The sequence below is a fragment of the Sciurus carolinensis genome, chromosome X (genome assembly GCF_902686445.1).
Source record: "Sciurus carolinensis chromosome X, mSciCar1.2, whole genome shotgun sequence".
Taxonomy (NCBI): domain Eukaryota; kingdom Metazoa; phylum Chordata; class Mammalia; order Rodentia; family Sciuridae; genus Sciurus; species Sciurus carolinensis.
In genome coordinates this window covers 114,896,915-114,923,256 of record NC_062232.1, presented here as the reverse complement: position 1 = coordinate 114,923,256, position 26,342 = coordinate 114,896,915, and the positions used below count along the sequence as shown (strand labels likewise).

Here is a 26,342-nt window from a genome sequence, read left to right as displayed (position 1 = left end):
GAAGGCACCCAACTTCAAGGGAAACTCTACTGACTAGGTCTTTTTTCATCTGGCTAAATGGGGAAATATAAGTAATGCACTGGAAAAAAAAATGTTGTTGAAATACGAGAATTGCCCCAAATCACCAGTGCACTCATAGGAAAGTCATGGTCTTTATTAACACAGTAGATAGCAGTAACAAGTATCTAAGAGGCATGCTGATATTAGCCCTTGACAAGTACCTTATGATGGAGAGAAAAAGAGCACTGAGTTCAGACACCAGGATCTCAGTGTTGGTTCTGTTATTGACAATGTGATTTGGGTCAGGACATTTACCCTCTCTAAGCCTCAGTATCACCGATATTAAATGAATATAATAATGTCCATCTAAGGGTTTCTGGAAAGTTTGAATGAGAAAGTGAGTGTGAAAAAACTTAGAATTCAGAACAGGGTAATCTGTAAAAGTAGAGTTTTATTATTATTCATCCTCTTAGCTGTTACTCAAGAGCAAGTGGGACACAAATAGAGAACATCGATGGCAGGGGATTCTGGGATTGTCACAGGGCAAATTCCCAGCTCATACTAGATACAAGGCTGTCTACCAGATTGGTAATTATCATTTTAACTGGAACATTCTGCAGGAAGGTTCTGCTGTTGTGCCTTGAACCAAGCCTTGCCTTGCTCCTTCAACTTGACTAAAGATGTTGCAAGTATTCATGTGGGGTCAGATGCCAGAGTTCTCAACATCATGGCAGAGAAAGAGAAATTCACAGAACCATATCCAAGAAATGTTCTTGCTACAGCAAATTCTGTTCCAGCAACAGGCCTAATGTGGGAAGGGGCACATTTCTCAACTTCCAAAAAGTTAGGTTCTTAGGTTTCTCAATAATTCCATTTGCAATCATGTTTTTTTGGAATTGAGGAATCAAATTTTCCAAGTGAAAGTATTTCATTCATCAAGTGCAGATGTAGACTTCTTGGCTTCTTTCCAGACTTCAGTTGGAAATGTAGAGAGTCCACAACCTCAACCCACTCTTGGTAGGTCTTGCCCACCTCCTTTTCATTTTGCTTTTGGTACAGGAAGGAGTGAAGTTGACCACAGTCTAGTGAAGACTGAAAGCTTCAGGATGTTCCTGACACAACAATCCATTTGGGAGGCTGGAGATATAGCTCAGTTAGTAGAGTGCTTGCTTACTTTGCATGCACAAGGCTCTGGGTTCAATCCCCAGCACCACAAAACAAAACAAAACAAAACAACAACAATCCATTTGGGATCATGGGACAAACTCGTAAAATAAATACCGTGTGGTTAGTCTTGGTTCAAAGGTTATTGCCAGGGAGAATGAAGATGCTGTGATCTCTAAGTAAAAGGCAGTGGGTATAAACAAGCAGGCAGGCCGCTATACTCTACCCTGGCACAGCTCTTTAACATGCTGGGAAATCACTTAGCAAGTTTGGAAAATTCTCTCATATGGCATAGTTGCCAACGAAGAGAAATGCACAATCTTAGGGAGAGCAGAAACTTGCTTCTGATTCAATGTTATTTAGTGCCAGAAAAAGAAAAGGACAGTGAGGTCTCTAGACCCTGTGGATTCACAGTAGAAAATCATAAGCAGGTTTAGAAAAACTATTTCTCTTCTTCAAACGGAGGTTAATAAAAGTACAGATCTTTTCTTCTCTCTGGAGATTGGCTTCCTGAAAAATAGGAAAAGCATGATGAAAAAGAGGATAGCTATGAGGTCAGATGAGCCCAGGCTTGAGTCCTGGACCCAGCACTGCCTAGCAGTGTGACTTCGGGTCAGTTACCAAGCCTATCTGAGTTCTACTGCCCTCATGTTAAATGGAGATATTAATAACTACTTTCTAAGATTCTGGTGAGGATTGAGTCAAATGTACATAAAACTCCCAGCAGACACATATATGTTTAATAAATCTTCATTATTATTTTGTTTAAGGAAGCAGTGTCTCTAAAGGTGATAGAGTTGAATTATTGTGTAGTCAAGCTGCACCTTAGCTTACTGGGTAATACCAAGCACTTTGAAGTCAGAGAAAACTGGCATTTACTCACTGGGGCAAGTTACTTAACCTCCTAAAACTTCAATTTGCCCATCTGTCAATGTGGATAAAAATAGAGCCTGTATTATAATGACAATGTGGTTTCTTTTTTTCTTTCCTCTTTTTCTTTTTTTTTTAAATTTGATACTGTAGATTGAACACTTGACCCCTAAGCTACATCCCTCAGCCCTTTTTCATATTTTATTTAGAGACAGGGTCTCACTGAGTTCCTTAGGGCCTTGCTGAGGTTGGCTTTGAACGAGCAATCCTCCTGTCTCAGCCTCCCAAGTCACTGGGATTCCTTTTATTTAAACTGATTGATGACTGATTGATTGATTGGTTGATGCTAAGGATGGGACGGGCCTTTGTGCATGCTAGGCAAGTGCTCTACCACTGAATTACCTCTTCAATTTGCTACTGGTCCTTACTTTGCTTCACTTCCATGATTTTTGCCATGCTCCTCATCTCTAATTAACTTGTACACCTGTTCCCATGGTCATGCCCTAGACTCTGTCAGCACCCACACAGATAGAACCCTTGCAATCTGTATTTCAAACATTTGCACTACAACCACTACCTCCTATTTCACTGGCTTAAGTAATCTTCACTCCATAACCTCCACTAGCTCATCAACTTCCACCTGCCTCCATTTCCCTCTGTGTGCATTTTAGATACCATGATCTCATGGTGTAATAACTTACTGGCAAATACCTTCAATTTCTTTTCCTTTTTCTCTGTCCATCATCTCACTCACCACAATCTCAACCCTGAACAAGCCATCCATTTGCCTTCTGTGCACATCACACTAACCCAACATCATTTGTTAGCTGACCCACTTCCACTTGAAATTCATGATTTCAAATTTCAGCTCACCTCTGAGAGATCCTGATTAGTTTGTCCATTAGCAGGCTTGTTTTCCCCATGCCTAAGAAGACTTTTTCACACTTTCCTATTCTGTTCAAACATCCCATACTCACTCTTACCTGATGAACCTGCCCCATGTTTGACTGGGAAAATGGAAATCATAGATTAGTACTTTTTAATCTCCCCACCAGCAAGCCTGCAAGCCTATTTGTGTCTGTGTTATGATCCTCCTTCCTATGTACTTTCTTTTGTTAAAAGTTATAAAGAAAAGAGGTTTATTTCGACCCACAGTTTTGGTCTAAAGTCAAGGGACTGCATCTTGTGATGCTTTTCTTATTGGCAGTCCCAAGGCAGTGCATGACATCTGTATCGTCAACTGCACACTACCACAACAAAGTACCTGAGACTCCTAATGAAGAAAGGAGAGGTTTATTTTGGCTCATGATTCTGGAGGTCCAAGTCCAAGATTAGGTGGACCCATGGGTTTGGACTTGTGGTGAGGGTAGCACATCATGGCAGGAACATCTGTTGGAGAAAGAGCTCACATCTTGGTCATGAAGTAGAGGGAGAGGAAAGGACTAATGGGGTCCCACAATCCCTTTTGAGAGCACTGCCCCCAATGGCCTAAGGACCTCCTACTAGGTCCCACCTGTTATAAGTCCACAACATCTCCTAATACTGCTTCCTGGGGACCAAGTCTTCACACATGGACCCTTGGGGGACATTCATCCAAAATCATTGCAGTGTGATATGGCAAGCAACAGGGCACACAGGCATGCTTCCTCTGAGTCTCTCCCTCTTATCCTATGTACTTTCAATGACACAATAGTCTCTCTTCCTGTCAATTGTCAATACTTCTAAGACCCTTCTATCTTCTCAATGATTTCTCCCATGAAGTCATCCCCATCCTCCATACCATCAATGTCTTCATTTTCACTGGACCATTCCCATTACCAAACAAATAGGTTCTGGTATTTACCTTCTTTTAAAGACTTCAAACCTTACTAGTGTCCTTAGCTATCACCTAATTTCTCTTTACTGCTTCAATACCAAACTTCTCAAAGAAGGTGCTGGTGCTTACTGTCTCTATTTTCTTATTTCCCATTCATTCTTTAACACAGCCCAACCTGACTTCTTTCCACATTGCGTAAGAAAAACTGCTCTTAACAAGGTTGACAACATCTTTGATACCACATCCCATAGAAATTTCTGTCCTCCTTTATTTGACCTCTTGGTTGCTTTTGACTCAGTTGATTATTCCTTCTGTTTTGAAACACTCTCTTCTTTTCGTTTCTGTTATATAGCATACTGCCCTAGTTCTTCTCCTACCACACTTGTTGCTCCTTGTCTATCTGTACTATTAGTTCCTCATGTCCCCAACTTCAGAATATCAGCATGCTCTAGGACTCTGTCCTCTGTGCTCCTCTCTTCTCATCTACATCCTCTAGGTGATCATATCCAATGGCTTTAAATGCAATTTATATACTATACTGATAAATTCCAAATGTTTACCCAGACTTTTATGAACTTGTCATTCACATACACAACTGGTTAAAAGATGTGTCCACTTAGATGTCTCATAGTCACCTTAACATTAACATGGCCAAAACAGAGTTGTGTTCATCTACAGCCTTCATTTTGCTACATGTACCATCTTTCAACCAGTCGCTCAAGCAGGTAACAAGAGCTAAGCTAGTTTCTTTACTTCTCCTCACCACTCATCAAATCCATTACCAAGTCCTAAGACTAAAAGTCCCTAACCCAGGCCATCATCTTCTTCTCCCACTTTTTTTTTTTTTTTTTTTTTTTTTTTTGGTGCCAGGGATTGAACCCAGGGGGCACTCAACCATTGAGTCGTATCTACAGCTCTTTTTTCTATTTTATTTTGAGACAGGATCTTGCTGTGTTGCTTAGGATATCACTAAAATTTTCTGAGGCTGGCTTTGAACTGCCGATCCTCCTGCCTCAGCCTCCTGAGCTGCTGGAATTACAGTTATGTGCCACTACAACCGGCCCCTCTCCCACTTCTTGCCTCCTAACTCATCTCTTTCTTCATTGATGCCTTTTTCCCATCTATCCTCCCACAATGCTTTCTGAGACCTTATTAGATGCAAACTGACTCACACTTAAAATCCTCCCATCACTCCTCAAGTTACTTAGGATATCAAATCTAAACTCCCAACTTTAGGCAAAAGCCCTTGTGTCAACGTGGCCTCTGCGTATCTCTCCAGCCTTGTTTTGTGCCACATTCTTCCTTTGTTCACTGAACTCCACCCACACACACAATTCAGCTTCCACTACCTCCCTCCATGTCCTGCCCAGTTCTTCCCAAAGCTGGTTCTCTCACTTGTTTGGGTCCCTGCTCTCATGACACTTCCTCAGAGAAGCTTTCTTTGACCATCTTATCTAAAGTTGCTGCCATCTTTTTAAAACTATTTCAACATTTTGAGTGTTTCCTTACCATAACTTGGAAATATTTTGTTTTCTTCTTTTTTTTCTGGGGATGGGGCAAATATATCTTCCCCATTAAACTATTAACTGTGTGAGTACAGGGACCAAGACAGTTTTATTCACTGTTACATCTCCAATACATATAATAGCAATATTTCTGGCAAATATCTGTATATGTTGAAGTACTACTGTACAACCATTGTCTAGTTCTACAGACAAAATAAACCCACTAAAACTTTTGGCACCAACGTTTGTGGAACTCACCTCCAGAATGCCTCTCTAACCTCTCTCCAACCACCCTCTGGCTTTGATTGCTCTTCAGCTTCACATGATTCCTACCTCATAGGTACATGAGGGGGTTAAGTCCATATGGGAGGAATGGGAGAGTCTCTGTCTTACTTCCATTGCAGCATATTTATCTGGAGCCTCACATTGGAAATCTTTTGGAACAAGAATTCCTACTGAAAAGTTCATGCGGGTCACTTCAAAATGAAGTTAATGTAAAATACATAAAGAATTAGAACACAAGCAGATGCAACTGTGTCTCATACCAGATCTACCCCACAGGAAGAGGGGCACATAATCCAGGCAGATAACAAGTTCAGTGAATCTTAACATTGGGCAAGTTGGGGAGACTGATGTCATCCTTAAGAACCCTGGCTTTGCTGGGTTTTGTGGTCACTTTCCTTGAGCTCCAAGGTCTCCCTCTCCCCTCTGTATTCCATGCAGCCTCCCTCTGCCCAGAGCAATAGTATTAGGCTGGCAAGCTTGAGACTGTTGACATAGTCACATACCCTTTCCCTGCTTTCTCTCAAATCCTCTTCGCAAGAGAAGGTCATCCCTGTACCCTTTTCCCAAGGTAATATTGCTATTTGTTCTTTTGCTTGCTTTCTGAAATTTCTGCATCTCTCATTTTTATGTTAGAATAGTGTCCTAACCACAGATTGACAGTAAACCCATGTAGAGTGAATTAGTCTCACCCGTCACTAATTTTTACTGTTATGCAATTTATTTAAGTTGGAATTGCTTTGAGGATTATATAACACCGGGAGAACAAAGAGGCAATATTACATCTACCACTTGCAAGTACTATGTAATCTGAAGGTAAGTCCTTTCAGCTGTTTGAGACTCAGATTCCTCATTTATCAAGTGGAGATATTCATTCATTCAATCATTATTTACTGAATATCTATTGTGTAAACTACCTAGGATATACTCATATACATATCACAAGTTCTTGGTGAGGACTAAGCAGAATGATGTGTTTGGTATCTGGCTCAGAGTCACACCAATAAATGTTGTTGTTGTTTTGGGCCTATGAACAATAGAAAGCATCATTACATTATCAGTAATTCCAAGACTTTCAATAAAATAATATAGAAACTATCAACAATTACTTAGGAGATATCACAATCCTGACTTGTGAGCTGAACTTGGGCCTGAATTTAAGTAAAGCCTGACTCAATCATAGACCTTCCATCTAGCCCTAAATGTCTCTCCTCACCTAGTTAATCACTGAAGATGATTGGTTGATTTGTTCTCCACAACACCCTCACATAGATGAAGTTTTACTATTTGGGCAGGTTTTCCCTGCATCATTTCCTTTTAAAATGTTATTTTATTGTTTCTAGCATTCACTCATTCATTCAACAAATATGTATGGACCTCTGTGCCAAGCAGGTATTGGGACATGACAGTACACACTTCAAAGTCTCAGTCCTCATTGAACTGACATTCTAGTGGGGGACTATATATCACCCTCAACCCCTCTTCACACTGGACTGTAAAATGGTTGAAATCAGGGCTGTGGTGCTGTTTCTTCCTTTTGGTCCTCTCTGAAACACACAACATGGAACAAGTTTGGGATACCCAGGATGCCCTCCAAAAATCCTACACATTTTGATGGCTTACTATGTGCCAAGCTTCATCCTAAGTATTTGCATACACTATTTCATTTAATGCTCATAGAAACTTTATAAGGTGAGCAATGTTTTTACCCCTACTTTACAAATACAGCAACTGAGGCATGGAGATCTTAAGAAATGTGACCAAGTTCCTAAGGCTAAAGTAACGAAGCTGGGATTTGGATCCTGAACCTATATCATGCAGATCCTCTCCTTCACCCAGGTTACCCTGATTTTGAAGTTCCTATGAATTCCACTTTCAAATTGAGCATGGAGCCCACAGTCTTTGTCTTGGGCTTCAGTCATGTTTTCCCTGATCAGAGTCCTGGAGTGGCCCTATGTGCTAAGCTGAAAACTGAACATCTGGGACAAAGCAAGCTAATCCTCATGGATTTGTTCATTATTGTGAGTCACCTTGGTTACCTCAGGTAAGTTGGGCTCAGAGAAAAGGACTCAATAGAGTTGCTTCTCTATCAAAATGAGAAAATATGTAAGAAATTTTATAAGATATGAAGTACTTGGACTCAATGAAACCAATTCTATCCATGGAAATCCCAAATAATAGGAATAAGGCTCCTATAAGCTTCTGGGGACCTTGATTTTTAACAATATAAGCTCCTCAAATTTGTTCTCAGGATACAGAACCCCACTATCAAAGGCTGAACTGGATACCTACTTTCATTTGCAAGGCTGGGACTGGCAGGTCCATGACTGGGGGAGACATATATTTTCTTACCTGGAAAAGAATAAAAAGGCATGACTAAAAATGAAATATCCAGGGCTGGGTTAAAAAGTGCCCAGCAGGCCCCCAGGGGCCCCAGATGGCCTGTCTCTCAGTGTATGAACACCTGGCATATTTTCTCGTAACATGAAAAATCAAAGACGCTTCTATTCTTAAGGCCTCTTGGAACTTGTTCCCATCTTATAGACAGTGTTCCTAATTAAAGGTCACTTCCTCAACAGTTCCTGGTGAGTCACCAGTGAATATGACTGATTGTCAACATTAGTAGGAACGTGTGAAGAGCTCACAACAGTTGAGACTTTGATGATGAACCTTTGTTCATGAATTTTTGTCTAGAGCTTTCAGGAATAGGATAATGCCTGTATTATCAGTTTGTTTGCCATAATGTGCTTGGCTTATAGTATAGACTCACCAAATATTTGCTGAATTGGATTTGAAGTGTATACAGTATTATGTTTGAAAGATGATGATTTGAGCCATACGTGTTCTAACCGACTGTTGAATAAGGGTTCTGCTATGTGTCTGCACAGGCGTATACACAAACACAGTTGGTTTGATTTTCCCCCTGAATCCAGTAGGATAAGATTTTGAAAAAGAGTATAGGGTGGAAATTTTCACTGGTATCCCAAGCATGACATTTTTATGATTTACTCTCTGCATGCATTGCTAATCAAACTCTAGAAATGACACAAAGTTATTTTATGAGAAATTTGTTGTGAAACATTAGGATGGAACACAGTGCTGGACTTAGGCAGGCGATGCTTAACAGGCTCTTTGTGTACTATATCTTTAGTTCACAGTAAAGGCAGCTTCCAGTAATTTCTTTCAGGCATAGAACCACAGATATGTACAGACTAGAGGATTGCAAAACAAAATTAATCCAGAGAACAGAATGCAGACTTGGCCACACGAACCTATAAACGTATAACATATATATGCTATTACAAGTATTTCATAGGAAGGGCAATCTTTCAGCAGAGTAGATTACTTTTTTACTGAAAGCATAATTCATTCCAGTTCTGTCCTTTTACAATACAGGAAGTCCTGTTTCTGATGGGTACTTTGCATATAGTAGACCCTAATTAAATATTTGTTTGGTGAGTGAGTAAATGAAAAAGTGACCGATCCTTAAAAGAGTTTTCAGTTCAGGGAGAGGTAGCCATCAGGGGGCAATGACTCAAGGGAAACTGAGCAGGAAGCCACAGACAGCTGTCTCCAGGCAGCAATGGGACTGCCTCTTCAGTCGCTTTGAATTTTAATGTGTGGAGCAGATGGTTGGTATAGATTGCCCTTGTTTTTGCCCAGGAGCCTGGCATCATTGCAAGTTTTCAACCTGTTTGGAGCATAACATTCAAGCCTGTAGGTACGTCACAGAGCTCTGTTTTGCAAACAGATTATTTAATGGCTCCCAATGAGGTAGATGTGGGACCCTCCAATTTCAGGCAGCAGTCCATCATTTTTCTAGGGAAAGGCCAAGTCAACAGACTGGAGTGAGTCTTGAGGGCCAATTCCATCTGGCTGGCAATCTATGTAACTCTTTAACCATAAAACTGTGAGTGTTAATGAAGCCTAGTGAAAATATATGTAATATTTACATAAAACATTCCATCCCTCAGCAGAAACCCTATGTCCAGAGTGGCAGAAATTAGCCTTAGCACCCATCTAATGCCAACTCACTCTTGACCACAACCCATTGGAGGCAATCCTCCATGTATCTGTAAGCATTTCCTTACAGTGGACTGATCTGGGAGGTAGGTTGAGAAGCAATCCTGTGCTTCCGGCTATCTGGACAGGGCGATCCTCCCTCGTGGCAGATTTCTGAGGGCAGTTTAGACATCTGTCTTGCTGGAGGAGACTTAGGAGAGGCTCACATTTCCCATCAGGCCGGGGCTCTGGAACCAGGTGCCCATCAGGAAAGACATGAGAGTAGCCAGGCTCTGGGGACCTGGGGCTGGCTAGGGAGGGGAAATGCCACAGCTCCCGAGGATGAGTAGAGGGGATCTCAGGCAGGGACAGTGGATACTGATCCACAGCCACAGGACCAGATACATTCAAGCTGCTGTTGTTGGCGCTATTTGCATGAGACACATCCGGCTGTGACTTTGTCCATGGAGAAGAGAAACGCCACTGATTTGGTGGCATGTCACTATCTGGAAGAAAAGATGTATGGAAAAAGAGACATGTCAGGTGTTTACTTATCATTTTTAAAATGGATGCAGCTGTTTTTTAGGTTAATACATACTGTATTTTTAACTTGAAGAAAATTTTTAAAAAGTGAAATACACATACACACTAATCATAGTATTCATAAACACTCGTCGTCCTTCAGTCCTATTTCTTTCTAGGATTTATGTCTATTCATGTATGCATTCTCTTCACAACATGTATCATTATTAAAGCTGATTTTGCTTCATTAAATATACAAATATCCTCCCATAGCAATGAACAGAGCCAAACACCAACTTTTTAAATGGGTATACACTATTCCTATATATGAAAATAGTGGATTAACAAATGTCATATTTGTGGACAACTCAGTTGCTTCTATTTTTTAAGTTATATCAACAACATTGCAGTGAGCAACTCTGCACATACATTTTTGTTACCTTGTCAAATAGCCCCTTAATTAAACGTTTTAGAAGTAAAAGTGTTTAATTTGTGTTTAGTTGCTGATATTGTTTAGCTTTATTTCATAGTTAGTGTTTTAAATTCACCAAATAGAAGGACTCTGTAGAACATTATAAAGGGTTTAACACTTGTCTCTTGCTATTAAACAGGCAACAGTTAGTTGGTCAATAATAAAACTCTAGGGGTTAAAGCCACATTTTCTAGAGAAATCTGAGGCACAGGGATGTTAAGAGACTGAACCAAGGTGGCAAAGAGATTAGCCCATTAGGGAACTGAACTGTAGCAATGAGTAATGGGTAAAAAAGTAATTGTTTGGACCTCATCTTTAAAGTAAGAATTGTTAGTGTCAAGAGGCAACTTAGCCAGCCACCAGTGGTGCATGCCTTATAATCCCAGTGGCTCAGCAGGCTGAGATAGGAGGATGGTGAGTTCAAAGCCAGCCTTAGCAACAGGGAGGTGCTAAGCAACTGAGTGAAATCCTGCCTCTAAATAAAATACAAAATAAGGCTGGGGATGTGACTCAGTGGTTGAGTGCCCCTGAGTTCAATCCCCAGTACAAAAAAATAAAAAAATTAAAAACACAACTTAGTTTCTTCTTGACAAGTCTGTGTGGACTGACTAGTAGGGAATGAAGTCTTCTGTAGTCCCATAGACACTGTGCCTATCATAACTAATAGCTAAATCTGCTACCTCCAATGTCTAAGATAGCTTACAGCATAGATGGATGTTTTCTCCATTCTCAACACCCACTCAGACAAGAGGGGAGGAGGGAAATAACTCTACCAGATGATGCTTAAATCTTGGAGTCTCTCATCTATCCAAGATATTGGAGGAGGGGGACATGAGGATGAAGACAAAGGAAGATTGACTGGCAGGAGATCCTGAGACACTGGGCCCTTTTCCCTCCATGGGCACCTCTCCTTAGCTCTCCTTAAAGTTCAGATATTAAAAGCAAAAGAAGCCTAAACCTACGTGGCAGACAATCTGCTCAACATCTCATACCATTCACAATGAGCAATAGGCAATGGTTGGAGTCTTCTAATGAAATCAAAGACAAGAAAATACATTAGGGTGTGTTCTTAGGGATGAATGTTATTTTTGAAAACTGATATCTCCAGGCCAGTAGCAATTCAGGGCACTGTGTGGCACAAACAGAATGATTAAGTTGATTTCATATAATCACTGTCCATGTTTCATATTGAATGAGGGTACTGCATGTCCTAAGCACAAATTGGAAACAAAGCATAACCAGTTTCCATCTGGACTGTCCCCACAGATCTCATACATATGACTTAGGTTGTTGCTGAGTGCTTGAGATGGTGAAAGCAGGACCCATGGTGTTTTGAATATTTTTCTTACTGCTTCTCTACCAGAATTCTCTAACTGAAATGTTAAGGGGAGTTGGTAGTGTACCAATGTTCATGGTCCTATGTGGTCACTTGGTGCTCTAGAGTACAATTTGGATGGGAGCATGGAGGGATGAATGGGGTGTCTCAATTGTGAGTTCACCACAACCCAATACCTTTAGGTAGCTTGGGAAAACTCACTCTTCCAGACAAGGAATGACTGTTGGTGGCCCATGGTGTGGAAACACTACATTTGGGTTGGCCATGCTTTCTCAGGTTTTTTGAGCCAACTTCTCTGACAACCATGCCCATCTTCACAGTGGGCGGAGGAGAATATCTTAGAATATCTTAGACCATATACTTAACTGTTTCAAGGATACTCCTGCTACTAGAAGTGACTCTGGTGACATTCCAACTCAAGTGTGCCTTCTTAGTTACAGAGGGAGAGAGAGAGAGAGAGAGAGAGAGAGAGAGAATGAACACAGCCCAGGGGTGACTTTGCAGCCTTTTCAAACCCCAAACTACATTAACAGATGGAGAGTATGTGAGGAACATTTTGATTCAAAGACACTTGTGGTAGGTTGGGATTTTTCTTTCAGTAGGAATGCAGATGACTTTTACTCCATATACTCCAACCTTGGACATCAGACCATACCTCTTAGTCCCATCCATGCCTCTAGAATTCCTGAGGCCCTTGGTCCTAAAACCAGGCTTTTCCAGAGAGTACTAGTCCCCATTTCTTGTTCTGCCCATTCTTCTACCCCTTTAGGTGAAACTGGTAGGCCATTCCTCCTGCTTCCCAAACACACTCAGAGATACCACTTGTTCTTACCCATATATGCTTCTGAAAGGCCCTGAAATTTCTAGAAGCACTGAACAGTTTGCCTCCATGCCAAAGGACTATCCTCCACTCTATCCCTGAATGATGGCCCTGGCTCCCTCGTATGATGGCTATGACTCCCTATTCCAAACTAATTTCTATACATACAAAAAGTAAACACTACCCTCCCAGAGGACTCTCTGGATTTATAGTCCAAGTTCCTGTTCTTTTCTTGTTCCTTTCTGTGACTACAATATTTTTATCCTTCATAGCAGTAATCCTATAATTTCTTCATTCATTCATTCATTTGATATTGGCCTCCACTGTCCAGTAAACACTAAGAGGGATGATATCACTTCTCTTTTGTTCACCATCTTGTCTCCAGGAATTTACACAGTTCTTGACATATGGTAGGACCTGACTAAATACCATTTCAATGAATTCACATGTGTACATATGCAGTGACATACATGTTCACAAAATTACACATACACATGGTTGCACACATTGTGTACATGTGTATGCATGTGCACACGTGCACACACACACACACACATATACACACCTTCTCACTGAAAATTTCCATGTTGCACAGAGGAGCACGCAAAATGGTTAGAAGCACAGACTTTGAAGTCAGACAAGCTTGGAGTCCAGACCCAGATCTTCCATTTCCTAGTCATGTGACACTGAGCAAGCCCCCTCCCACCTTTGAACCTCCTGGGACTGTTGTGAGACTGAATAAAACAATCCATGCAAAGGGCTTAGCAAAGTGCCTGGTACACACTAGGAACTCAATAAACAGTAGCTCTTTTGTTGATATATTAATCATTTCAGTTTATAAACCCAGTTTGTCTCTCTTTACTGGTTTGCAGCACTCAGCATAATCAACCCAGGAAAAATCAAGATGGTAATTAAGGTAGAAGGCCTAATAATCCACACTGCCGTAAGTCACTTAGTACCAGAGAATGCAAAGAAAGTAAGGACTGATCAGGTAAGCCCACAACAGCAACAAAAGTTATAGCACTTCAGGGCTGGTGTGGAGGATAGGAGTAGATACTGGCTATCAAGGAAAGATTTCAGAAGGCTTTGCTCAGTCTGTGTCCATTCCCAGGGAATAAGACAACAGAAGTGGGCAGGAACAATTTAAAAATATAGGATAGATTTTGTTTATTGAGTGATTACTATGGACCAGTTGCTTTGCTTAGCACTCTGTATACATGAGCTCATGTGATCCTCACAGTAACCCAAATGATAAAATAGAGTCTGAGAGGTTAAAGTAACTTGCCTTAAGGCCATACGGTCAGTACGTGAGAATGCTGTCTAATTCCAAACCTCATACTGCTACTGGCTTTGCTTCCCCAGTATTCCAAAGAATGCAGTAAGTTGGGCAGTTTCACACACTACAGGGACTTGAGGAGTGACATATTGGATAACAATTTTTCAGCATATATGAAAATCCTAAAATTTTTGTGTACATTTTGATCCAGTGTATTGATCTTTTTTCCCATTGTTATAGCAAAATGACTGAGGCTGGGTAATTTGTAAACAAAGTTTATTTAGCCCATAGTATAGGAGGCAGAAAATTCAAACATCATGACACCAGCTCTGGTGAAGGCTCCCAGCTGTATAACATTGTGGTGGGTGGCCTCATGGTGGGGGAAATTGCAAGAAAAAGAGATCATATGGTGAGACAGGAACCAGAGAGTGATTCAGGGATCTGGTTCACTCTTGAATAACAACTTACTTTCATGAGAACTAACTTAGGGTCCCATGAGAACTATCTTAATCCCTCTGAGGGCAGTGCCCCCAATGACTTCTCACTAGAGTTCACATCTCAAAGATTCCTCCAATTCTCATATAGCCACACTGGGGACCAAGCTACCAACATGTTATGATTTAAATTTGGAATGTCCCCCAAAATACTCACATGTTGAAGGTGTTGTCCACAATGTAGTAATGTTCAGGGATAGGACTTTTTGGAAGTGATTGGATCATAAGGGCATTGATCTCAGTAGTGGATTAATCCATTGATATCCGAATGTACTACTGGGAGGTGGTGGAAACTGTAGGTAGGTGGGGCATTGTTGAAGGATGCTGATCACTGCGGGTGTGCCCTGAGGGGACTATATCTTGTTTCTTGCCCCTTCTTCTCTGTCTCTTTCTGCTTCCTGGATGTCATAAGCTGAGCAACTTTTCTCTACCACACCTTTCTGCCATGGTGTTCTGCCTTACTTTGGCCCCAGAGCAATGGAGCAAGCCAACCATGTACTGAACCCTCTGAAACCATGAGTCATTATAAATCTTTCCTCTTCTAAGTTGTTTATGTTAAGTATTTTGATCACAGTGACACAAAGCTAACTAACACACAACAGATGAAATGTTAGGGGACATACTTAAAGCATATCCAAACCATAGCACCCAGACATTGCCTTACAACAATTTATTTTAAAAATGTAACTAATGATGCATGCAAACATTTAGCTACAAGGATATTCAAAGTGATATTTATAATATAGTAAAAGACTAACAATAACCTAAATGTCCAAAAATTTTAGTAAGTTTGATACATCTATAAAATGAAACTGTTGAAATTAAAATTTCACTGTATAATGTCCAGTGAAATGAAGAAATGTATAGGACTTATTGTCAAATAAAAAGCAGTATATGCAGGGGGCTGGAGTTGTGGCTCAGTGGTAGAGCACTTGCCCTGTCATGTGTGAGGCCCTGGGTTCCATCCTCAGCACCACATAGAAATAAATTAAAAAAAAATAAAGATCCATTGACAATAAAAAAAGCAGGATATGCAAAGTGATGCCATGTAAAAATTAGTAGGTGTGCATAGATGCTCATGCAGTTTTTGTTGCCCAAAAGTGTATCTGCATTCTCTAAATTTTCAGATATGAACACATATTATTTTTATCATTAGAAAAAAAGCTAACTTTTGAGAAAGAATCTTCCATGACATGTTGGAAACTAGGTCTACAGTGGAACAATGTGAGAGGTAGCAGAATCTTTAAAGAGATCCTATTCTAGTAGGAGGGCAAACTCCTGTCTCAGTCTCCAAAGTAGTTGGGACTACAGGTGTACACCATTGCACCCAGCTAAGCTATTTTTTAAGCAAAAATTTGAGAAATGACTTGATCAATGAATCTCCAAAAAAAAAGTGACAGTTGTGAAGACCAATGCATAATGTGTATGTGTGTGTGTGTCTTTAAGACCAGTCCTACTTTATGATGAAGGTGAAACCAGAAACACACACACACACACACACACACACACACACACACACACACACAGACATCTTGTCCTACAAGAGTCCAAACTTTGGCTTGTCCGGTTTGCATGCATTGACTCTGCCCTCTCTGCCTGGTGGCACTAAACCCTCATTCTTTCACCCCAGGAACAAAGCAGATAGTCCTTAAAATTACCTGAAGTTAAAATAACACCACAAGCAGAGGGAAAGCTTAACGAAGAAAGTCCTGTTTCAGGATAACAGAAAACCCTGCTCAGTTCCAATCCCTCCTCAGTCACCTCCCTGGAGTAGCTAGTGCAGGTTCCTTGAAGATGGAGGTCAAATACAGATCTGTATCTTGAAAGTTGAGTGGCTAAGAGATCAGAACATGGAAGCAAACCCATTTGGTGACAAATACTATAACCACCCCTTACTGGTTGTGGGATCTTAGACAAGTCACTTGACTCTGAGCCTCAATTATCTCACCAGAAATAGAACCATGGTAAGAGTAACCAATAGGGTTGGCGTGAAAATTCAATGAGATAACCCATGTGACAACCCTTAGCAAAGGGCCAGGCACAATGTTAACCATTGCAAACACCCTTATGGATATTAACTCTCTCTCTTCCCCCATTCAAGTGTTGTCAGGGCCTACAAAGGCAGGAGAGTAGAGTCAAGAGACTGGCTCTAGAGTCCACCAGACCTGGCTTTCAATCTCCATCACTCACTGGCAAGGTGACCCATCTCTGAGTACTTGCCATACCTGGGCTACAGTTTCCTCCTCTGTAAAATGAGGACAATAATACCCACTGCAAAGTGGTTTTGTGAAGTACAAGCAATGTGCAGGAAAATTCACAAATATAAGCTTACAGCTGGGGGAGTTTTCATGAACTGGGTAATGAGAACCCAGACTGAGTAACAGAACCTCACTACCACTTCAGAAGGCCCCCTCAGGCGCCCTCCCCATCACTAACCCTGGCAAACATCTTCTAACAAGACCAAATCCAGTCTTCTAACACCATGGATTTGGTTTGCTTATCTTTGAACTTTATAAATCATAGTGGGTTTTAAGGACTGAAGTAAATGTAATAATTTTAACATGGTGTCTGGCACCTAGTGGAAGCTCAATATGTGTGTGTGCAGACTCCTTTCCCTTATTGGGAAAGGAGGCACAAATTGTCAATATTCACGGTCACCATAAACAGCCATCATCACTATAGCTTACATACATATTCACAGTAAAAGAGAAACCCAGCGTTTCTTCCTACCTCTGCTAATCATGGCAGATGGAGGGCAGGGAAGAGCAGATGGGACCCTTTGAGATGAATTATAGAAGATCTCTAGGTGGTCAGGTATATACCCTCTCTTCTCTCAACAGCCTTGAGCATGTTACCAGGCCTGCTCAAGACTGGGACTGGGGATGGTTCAGGAGGAATATGGGCTGAGATGTACACTGGGACTGTGTCCTCCAGGAAATTGCAGTTATTCAAGCTTCCCAATTACTGACCTAAAATTTCCAGTGTCCTTTGAAATGGAAGATCATTCCAAGATACCTTCAACCTATGTTTTCTTTTCTGAAGTACAGTCCATATAAATTATACATAGGTAAACTTAAAAATAACTTTGATTTGGGAAGAGAAGCCAGGAAATTCAACGGCATTTCCTAGCCAAACAGGTCTCTGTGTTTGGGCTTTGCATATTTGACTTGACAGAGTGCCCTTAGAATGTGGGCAAGTCTTCGATGGGAGCCCATGAATAGGGGCCTGTTCTCCTCAGTCTGGATTAGCTGGGGCTGACCTGCGGGGGTTAAGAGGATGCTAACTAACAGTCTGTAATGAAAGGCCACTTTATAGATTTCCCACCATTTTCAAAGCTGTATGTGTGTCATTTAACATGTCCAATAAGAATCTCAGTAGGCCTGGACTTCTTTCAGGGGGCCCTCCCCTGAGGTAGCAGAGTTCGTGAGAAACTTGACTCCTAGCTATGATAAGAGGGGCCTTGAGGGAGACAGTCTTTCCTTCAGTTGCTCAATCACCAGACAAATATTTGCCTAGCCCACACCACCCTGTATGAGGGAGGCAACATCTTCATAGGGGATTTGTGAGATTCTTACAGGGAAAATGCAACAAGAAGATAAGAAGAAAACTACCCCTCTGTTTGGCCTGTGAAGGCTGGCTTGGCCTAGAAACAGAGCCAGGTCCAAATTCCCTTAGCAGGCAGAGGCTTCACAGAATTCAATCCAAGTCAGAAGGCACAGAAAACATGACAGTAGCCACACAGTAAGACCCCCCCCACAACCTTGGAGGTTATGGGAGAGGCCTGCTGCTCTGTGATCCTAATGTTTTTAATCCTAGTCATTCAAAAGCACGTGTCCGACTTTGGCATTATCCCCACAAAAGTAACTAACACCTACATAGCACTCACTTACTTGCTACTTGACACACATTATCTCATTGACTCCCCAAAAGCACCCTTCAATAGTTAAATAATATTTGACTTTAGCAGTAAGGAAACTGAGGCATAGGCAGATGAAGTGATATGCCCCCAAATCATACTGTTAGGAAGTAGTGGAACTGTGCTGGCATCAGGATAACTAGTTCTAAAACTGCACCACACTGTATCCCCTCTTCACAGTGACCCCTGTGGTTTGAGTACAACTTGTTCCCTGTGAAATTCATTTTGGGATTTAATGTCCACTGTGAGGTATTTTGAGGGTGGACACTTAATCTGACTATCATGTTTAGAGGTGGGGCCTTTGAGAGATGATTGGGAATTAGATAAGGTGATCAGGGTAGAGCCCCATGACTGAATTACTGGTGGTTTTATGAGATGAAGAGAGACCAGAGAACACACACATGCACTCTTAGTCTCCCTTCATGTGATGTCTGCACAGTCTTGGGATTCTGCCAGCAAGATAGTCATCACCAGATGTGAGCTCTCAAACTTGGACAAGAACCATCTCCTTTCTTTATAACTTACCCAGTCTGTGGCATTGTATTACTGGCATCAGAAAGCAGACTACATAGCCCATCTGTAGGATCAATACCCTGTGATTCAAATCATGGTTTCATTCATTCCTGCAATATTTATTAAGTGCCTCCCATAAGTCAGGCATTGTGCTACATACTTGGAAAGCAGCAGACTGACTCCTGCCGCCATGGAATTCAGCCTAAAGGGGTGCAAAGGAGTCAAGAAGAAAACATATATGGTGTGTTTGGTGGTGACAAATGCTAAGAAAAAAATGAAACAGTGTAAGATGACAGAGTGACAGGGTGGGGTTTTATCATTTTTACCATAGCAGCCAAACAATTCATGCCGTTCCATAGGTTTACTTAACCCACAAGATTCTCTGAGTAAATCATGTCATTTGGAAAAGTAATTCCTAGGAAAGAAGTTAATTCTGCCGTAGAGAGTACATCAGATATATATCACTACCCTGTCCAAACCCAAAGAACAGAACCAAAGTGATAGCATCTGGAAACAGGTGAGCTCTTTGCCCACAGGAAGAGACCCCATGTATCCACTTTGTACAAAGTGCCCCACTTGGAGGCCCACAGGTCCTCCAATGGAAGCAAGACATTTAACTTGTGGGTTGGGCAACAGCAATAAAAAGCACTTAAAATCAATCACACTTGGGTCCATTTGCACCTTTCAAGAAGGTAAAGGGGAGCCATATCGATTCACATCTGGCAAGCAGGGATGTCTCCATTAGGCACAGGAGGCACAGTGACTAGGGCCTGTGAATAGTTGTAGGGGTCCACAGAAGTGTTGTAACATTTCAAAACCAGAAGAAAAGTTGAATATGATAATAGTACTGCATATATTAAAGGAATCCATCTTGCATTACATTCGACTCTATACCAGCACAGTTCTCAAATGTAACTTTCAATACTTTTATGGAGCAAGGGCTCCATGAAGGCAAAAGTGCCTAGGGTTCATGAAAGTCATACTGTGGCCCCTATCAGCTTAAAGTCATACTTTCCCTCAAATCTGGTTGCTTTGATATGCACATTGTGACATAGCTCTCTTGAGCAATACACACCCCTGACCCCAAGAAGGATGGGAGAAGGATGTGGCAAGACCCTTTATCTGCCTCCCTCTGGTCTCCACCCTTGCTCATCAGATCATCCACTACTGGTTGAGAGAAGGCTGAGAGCACCCGGGACATGCTTTATCTTATCATGGATCCTTTAGTGTTCTTGCCCTCTGGCCAATAACAATAATAATAATACTGATTGATGGTAACAGTGAACAGTCTTGAAGCTCTGACTGTGTGCTGAGTGGAGAACCTAGTACTGAACACCAGGAAATAATGAAATAAGTGAACTAATTTCATCAAACAGTGTCCATTTTTGCATTAAACTTCTAAGAAGGGGTGTGACTTCTCACTAGGCAGTGCGACTTGCCTTTAGCAAACATACACAAACGGAGTGCATCAAGTACATCAAAGAACTGAGCTTACAGTGAAAGTCTTGACAGGAAATTCCAGCCTCCTCCCTCCCTAGATGCTCACCATTCCTTAGGATCACATCTTCACCCTGGCTCGAAGAGTTCAATCCCTGGGGCCTCTTGATATTGCTCAGAGCTCTTGAGAAGTGCTCATCCACTACACTGTTGATGTCTCCTTGGAAATAGGTGAAAATGACACATTGGGAATTCCATTCTGTCTTGATAGGCCTCTGTCGATCCTTGGGCTGCTGGATGTCAGTCTTCTTCATTTCTGCCATTGTGGGTAACACAAGTGAAAGCTGCAAACTAAATGTAAAAAGTTACTGGTACTATTTCACCAAGGGCTTTGGCTGTTGTTTGGATGAGCACCATCCCTAAGGGCAAACAATTTGCTCCTACCAAGTACAGGTTCTCACTGAAGCCCTGGGGAGTCACTGAGTTCCTGAAGGTCAACAACAAAGCTGTGTTGGGCTGTGACCAACTGAGGAGCCCACTATGATCAACATTCAGAAAACAACATAAAACTCTGCCAAGAGCTGAAGGTGGCCTTCTCTTACAAATGAAAATTGTGAAGCAACATAACTGGAAAAGCAATAGTAAATGTGTCTGGAGGACATTGAAACCAAATAACAATGCAATTTGCCTTCTGGAGAAGTGTCTTCTTCCCAGATGAATGAGCCAAGGTCAGCCCAGAACTACTGGGAGGCACAGGTTCCCCTAGAAAGTTTGGCTAAGCAATGGGTATTAGACAATTTCAGCTTGCATGGTAAGCACTACTTTCCATCACGACCATTTCCATGCAAGAGGATAAAACCCATCAAATTCTACCCTACTCTATGTAAAATAGTGTCCTGCATCCACCCAGACTTTGTCTTAGAAACTTAACAATTATAAACAATACCAGCTCTAAGGCCTGCAGACAGATATATTCTGAGCCATATACTGATCTCAAAAAATGTGTGGTAATATATTGTAGCAACATTACTGGAAAGCTCCTGAAAGATCATAACATTGTCAGTTCTTTTCACCATCATATCCTTTGTATCTAGAATTGTGCCTGGAACAGAGTGGATGCTCAATAGCTGGTTGCTGAATAGTCTTCAAGTTGGAATCCCTTGGTGGCATCAGCTTATCCTACCTTGTGAACTCCTTGAGGACAAAGGCTGCCCATCTGCTTCCAGTCCAGGACCAAGCACACAGTAAGCACTCAAGACGTGCTATGACCTTCTTTAACTAGGGATGTAGCCTGTCTGAATGCCTCTTACCTGGAGCCACCCAAGCTGATTTACCATGTGACTGACCAAAGATGTGTTTAGTCTATTCATTAATTCAATAACTGCAGTTGAATAAATTGTCTCCATCTCTAGTCTCTGAGATCTTTGAGATTGGGGACTATTTCTTATTCATTTCTTTATCCCTACTACCCAGCACAAAGTGGGTGATCAGTAAACAATGGCTGAATGACTGAATGTCATTTCATGCAGAGAAAGCACAACACAAGGAAATTATAGCAGATTAGGAGTCAGAAGATCTGGGGTTTTCCTCAACTGTGTAATTTTGGGGTAACTACATAGCCTTTCTGTGCTTCATATTACTCTTGGGTTTGGAGAATAAATGAAGGGTTTGGAGTGTGTGAATTCTGCAGCCTACCTTAGTCTTTGATGGTTCTAACAGAAGTGTCAACAGGTCATAATGGGAACATCGGGAAGGAATCTGGCAGTGAGCAGACCTTCCAAAAAGTTCTCTCAGAGTCATTCCAGCCCTAGTCACAATTGGATTATGTTGTCCAGAAGTTTTTGATTGAACACTATTGTTTTGTTTCTCCTGGTTGGTAGTCATGCTAAGCATAGCCAGGTGCTACCTAAAAATCAAATCAAATTGTATCTTTATTTCAAAAACTATGTGAACCACCACTTTCTTACCATATGACCCAGCAATCTTACTTTTAGGTACATAGGGTCAAGAGAAACAAAAGCTATCTTCCCATAAAGAGTTGTATATGAGTGTTCACAGCAGTTTTATTTCTAATAAACAAATAAAGGAAATTACCCAAATGTTTATTACCAGGAGAATAAATACACTAGGTGTAATATATTCATACAATGGAATGAAGCTCAGCAATACAAAGGAACTACCAATCCCCACAACAGAATGGATGAATCTCAAAAGAACATTGAATAAAAGAAACCAGACACCAAATGCCACATATTGTATGGAACATACATTTACATGGAACAAGCACAAATAATCTATGGTGATAGAAGTCAGAACAGTGGAGATTGACTAGGAAGAGGCATGAGGGTGATGGTTACCATGTGGAAGTATACATTTGCCCATGTTGTACACTTGAGATCAGTGCACATCACTGTGGGTGAACTATTCCTCAATAAAAGCACAAGATATACTCAGATATTGGGGTTGCAGAAATACAGCCAAGGTATTGTGAATTATAAAGTAATGATAAATGTATAGACAACACATTTAAAGTTACAGTTTATAGAATACCTATTCTATTCCAGAAGCTATACATATATCTTCTCCAATTTTGATAACCCTCAAAGTAGGTATTATTAGCCCCATTTTATGGATAAGAAATCTGGAGCTTAGAGAAGGTGAAATAAACGACCCAGGTCATACAGCTAGATAGTGGTACAACTGGGATTTGAACCTAGGATTCTCTGGCACCAATGTCTGTCTGATTCTTACTACCCCTTTGTGATAGTCTCTTCCCCTCTGTGGGCCTCATTCTCCCTATCTATAAAATGTGGGGCAGGGTTGCTTCTAATCTATAGCAGGGCATTAGTAAGCTAGATCACTAACCCAGCCACATGGTATCCTTCATGGAATCTAGGAGTAAACTCTGTACACTCTCTCATGGCTTTTCCTTGAAACCTCCACCTGAAGCCACTAAAGACCAGCTAGTACCTCTGGAGGATTCACCCTCTTAGGCTCAGAATTGCCAGCGCCCACTGCTCTAGGCTTAGACTTGATCCAGCTTGCAGCCTTTCTTTGCTGACTGCCTCTGAAAGCCACATGTAAGGAACTGGCTGGATTCTTGGGACATCAGGGTCAGAATCATGTTCCTGATCTCCTAGGTAGAGTCAACAGAGACCACAGACCAACTGTTAATAGCCAAGAAGAGTTAGAGATAAATTCCAAGGTGATGTTTCAGCACCATCGCCTTGCAGGGCTCAGACCGTTGGGCAACTGGGGATCTTGAACAAACCACAAGTTCTACCTCTGTCTCTGTCTCCCTCTTCACACAGAAAGAAAACTATGGGTTACTTCTGTGGATCCAGGTCACAAGCAATTCCATGGACTGCACTCAGGCCCAGTGGAAAAAAACTGTATTTGAGAGATATTAAAACTGAGAATTAAGCAGTCATGGTGGCACGTGCCTTAGTCCCAGCTACTCAGGCAGCTAAGGTGGGAGGATTACTTGTGCCCAGGAATTGGAGACCAATCTAGGAAACATAGCAAGATCCTGACTCAGAAAAATAATTAAATCTTTTTAAAATGAAAGAATATTCTGAAAAATTGTCATTCAATTTCATCTATGAAGAACTGCATCTTATGGCACCTCTAGAGAAACTTGAGTAATATCATCCTCAAATGGATTCTGTAAGGGGTCTCTATTCATGTGTGAATTAGAAAGGAGGACCTGACCTACAAGAAGGAGATTCTGCAAAGCTACATCTAAGGGAATGTCAGTCACAAAATATAAAGACACCAAGTGCTACGAGGGTACCTAGAAATGCTGCCCAAACTTGTGAAAAGAAATCTTTGAACATGGAATCTGAAACCAGCCATTTGACCTCCATTCTACCACAGGGACACTGCATGGATGTTTTCACCACCTGCACCTAGCACAGCAGGGACAGGTTGGGAAGTCAAAAGAGTTGGTTGTCCCAGTAATCACTTGGAACTGACCCCAAAGGGACCAGATTGTATCTCATTGAACAAAATGCATGATTCCCTCCAATTCCTTCCCAGTTGAATTTCCATCCCTCTTCCCCGCACCCCCCACCCCACAAAGTCCCCAACCTCTCTTACCTTAATTCTGGACCATCACCTGAGACAAAGCAAGAGTTTATGGCTGGGAAAAGGTGGCTTTGATGGCCAGAGCTGCTTGGCCTGCTTTAGAGCAGCTCAGTGCTTAAGGAAGCAGGAGCTCAGGATCTGTACCTTTGTTACTTTCTACTTCTCTAGCTGGGGCTGTGCAAGGCGTTTCCTGGTAGCTATCTATTAAGAATGCAGAAAATGCACTCCAACGAGTCAACCTGGTTGGGCACCTGCAGGAATGAGGAAAACTAATAGCTCTTTTTCTTTCTGCATTAAAAAAAAGTACTGTGTGATATTGTCTGGTCAACTTGTTGCTCAAAACCATACATGGGGTCAATAACAACTGAAACATCAGTTATGGGGCTTAGATCAAACTGATGTCACATTCCATCTTAGGAACTGAGAGTCAGCTTGACTTATCTCTAGTTTCTCTTCTCCCCCTAGGAAAGAAAAGGGGAGTCCACATCCCTAGAATTCTGGACCTGTTAGAGGCTTCCATGAAGTGAACAGTCCTATGAACCTGAAATATAGGAAGCTATTCAGGGTCCCCAGTAGGAGGTAGGAGCAGGGGGTATCCATTCTCATCTTACTAAATGGCACCATCATTCAGACCCCAAACCCCAGGGACATTCCTATTCCTACTTCAACATTAATTCAACAAATATATTGTAGGCACTATTCTGCAAGTTCTGTTCTCAAGTGAACAAAACACCAAATCCTTGCCTTCACAGAATAAGTACACACACGTTGTATATGTATGTACATATACACACACATTATATGTGTAATGTCAGAAAGTGGCAAGTACTATGAAGAAAATTAAGCAGGGAAAGGGAAATCAGGAATGCTTGGGTGGGGCACTAATATATAGAGAGTAGTCAAAAAAGAACTCTCTGATAAGGTGACATTTGAGCAAAACCCTGAGGGAGAAAGCCCTGTGGAGACCTGCTTTCCTCATCCCTAAGGGAACATCAAATGCAAAATGTGAGGTTGTGCTTAGTCTGTTCACAGAACAACAAAGAGGCCAGTGTGGTTGAAGAAGAGGGAGTGTGGGCAGAGGGAGAAGGGGCCAGAATCAAGGAGACTTCATCTGCCTTTGACTTTGCCTCTACATGAAAAAGGCATACACTAGAGGGTTCAGAGGGACACATTGACAAGTTCTGCAAACTTCTTTTCAAGTACTTTCCAAAGCTTTCTCATTACCTCCCCAATGTCACCGTCATCCCAGCCCACATAGTTTTCCCCCAGGATCACTACCACAGTCTCTCAACTGGAATCTTTTCTTCTACCCTTCCCCTTTTCTAATTTAATCACCCCAAGATGGTCACAGCAATAATTTTAGAACATACATAGAATCCAGGCATTCCTTACTTAAACCCTTCAGTATGACCTATAAGGCCTGCCATGACCGAGCCCCTACCTGTCTTTGTCCTTATCTCTTAGGACTCTCTGATTCATTCAACCCCAATCTCACTCACTTCCTGACTATTGCTTGAATAAGTTAGACACCCTCTAAATTTTACCCTTTCCGTCTCCTCTCCTTCAAATGCTCATTCCTAGGCCTCTTCACAACTTTTCTCCCTCACTTCATTCAAATATCTGCTCAGTCACTTCTTCTGAGAAGGCTTCTCTATCCAGAGTAGCAGCCTGTCAAACTGTCTGTCGTAACACTTTGCTTTGTTTATCCATAGTATGTTTCACCTCTTCATATTTCATCTTTATTTGTTTAGAATTTCTCAACCCTTCTAAAATAATGCCTGCCATATAGTAGGATCTCAGTATTTGTTAAATGAATGTATGGGCAGTATGG

The 26,342-nt window shown here is 41.5% G+C and overlaps 1 protein-coding gene across 5 annotated transcripts; it reads right to left on the bottom strand.

Moving 5' to 3' along the window:
• Positions 1-455: 455 nt before the first annotated feature.
• On the bottom strand, positions 456-24,660 carry Vgll1 (vestigial like family member 1). Of its 5 annotated transcripts, none has more exons than XM_047536164.1 (6): positions 24,524-24,660; positions 20,535-20,776; positions 9,729-10,145; positions 7,930-7,989; positions 3,299-3,423; positions 456-1,674 (listed from the first exon to the last, which is right to left on the bottom strand). In XM_047536164.1, exons 2-5 carry the CDS (start codon positions 20,746-20,748, stop codon positions 3,338-3,340), a joined length of 777 nt encoding a protein of 258 aa, XP_047392120.1. In that variant the 5' UTR covers positions 20,749-20,776; positions 24,524-24,660; the 3' UTR covers positions 456-1,674; positions 3,299-3,337. The 5 variants fall into 5 exon arrangements, with proteins under 5 accessions (XP_047392120.1, XP_047392123.1, XP_047392121.1 ...); XM_047536167.1 differs by having other exon boundaries at positions 9,867-10,145; XM_047536165.1 differs by having other exon boundaries at positions 20,535-20,769.
• Between the last annotated feature and the right edge of the window lie 1,682 nt (positions 24,661-26,342).

What these genes read in the sequence shown, in the direction of transcription:
- Vgll1 (XM_047536164.1), bottom strand. Translation starts at nt 20,748, where the DNA reads ATGGCAGAAATGAAGAAGACTGACATCCAGCAGCCCAAGGATCGACAG. An exon ending in AGATGTGATCCTAAGGAATG is followed by an intron (nt 10,146 to 20,534) that starts GTGAGCATCTAG and finishes CTTTTCTTCCAG; the next exon opens with ATAGTGACATGCCACCAAAT. An exon ending in TCCCAGCCTTGCAAATGAAA is followed by an intron (nt 3,424 to 7,929) that starts GTAGGTATCCAG and finishes TTTCTCCAACAG; the next exon opens with ATGTTCCTGCCATGATGTGC.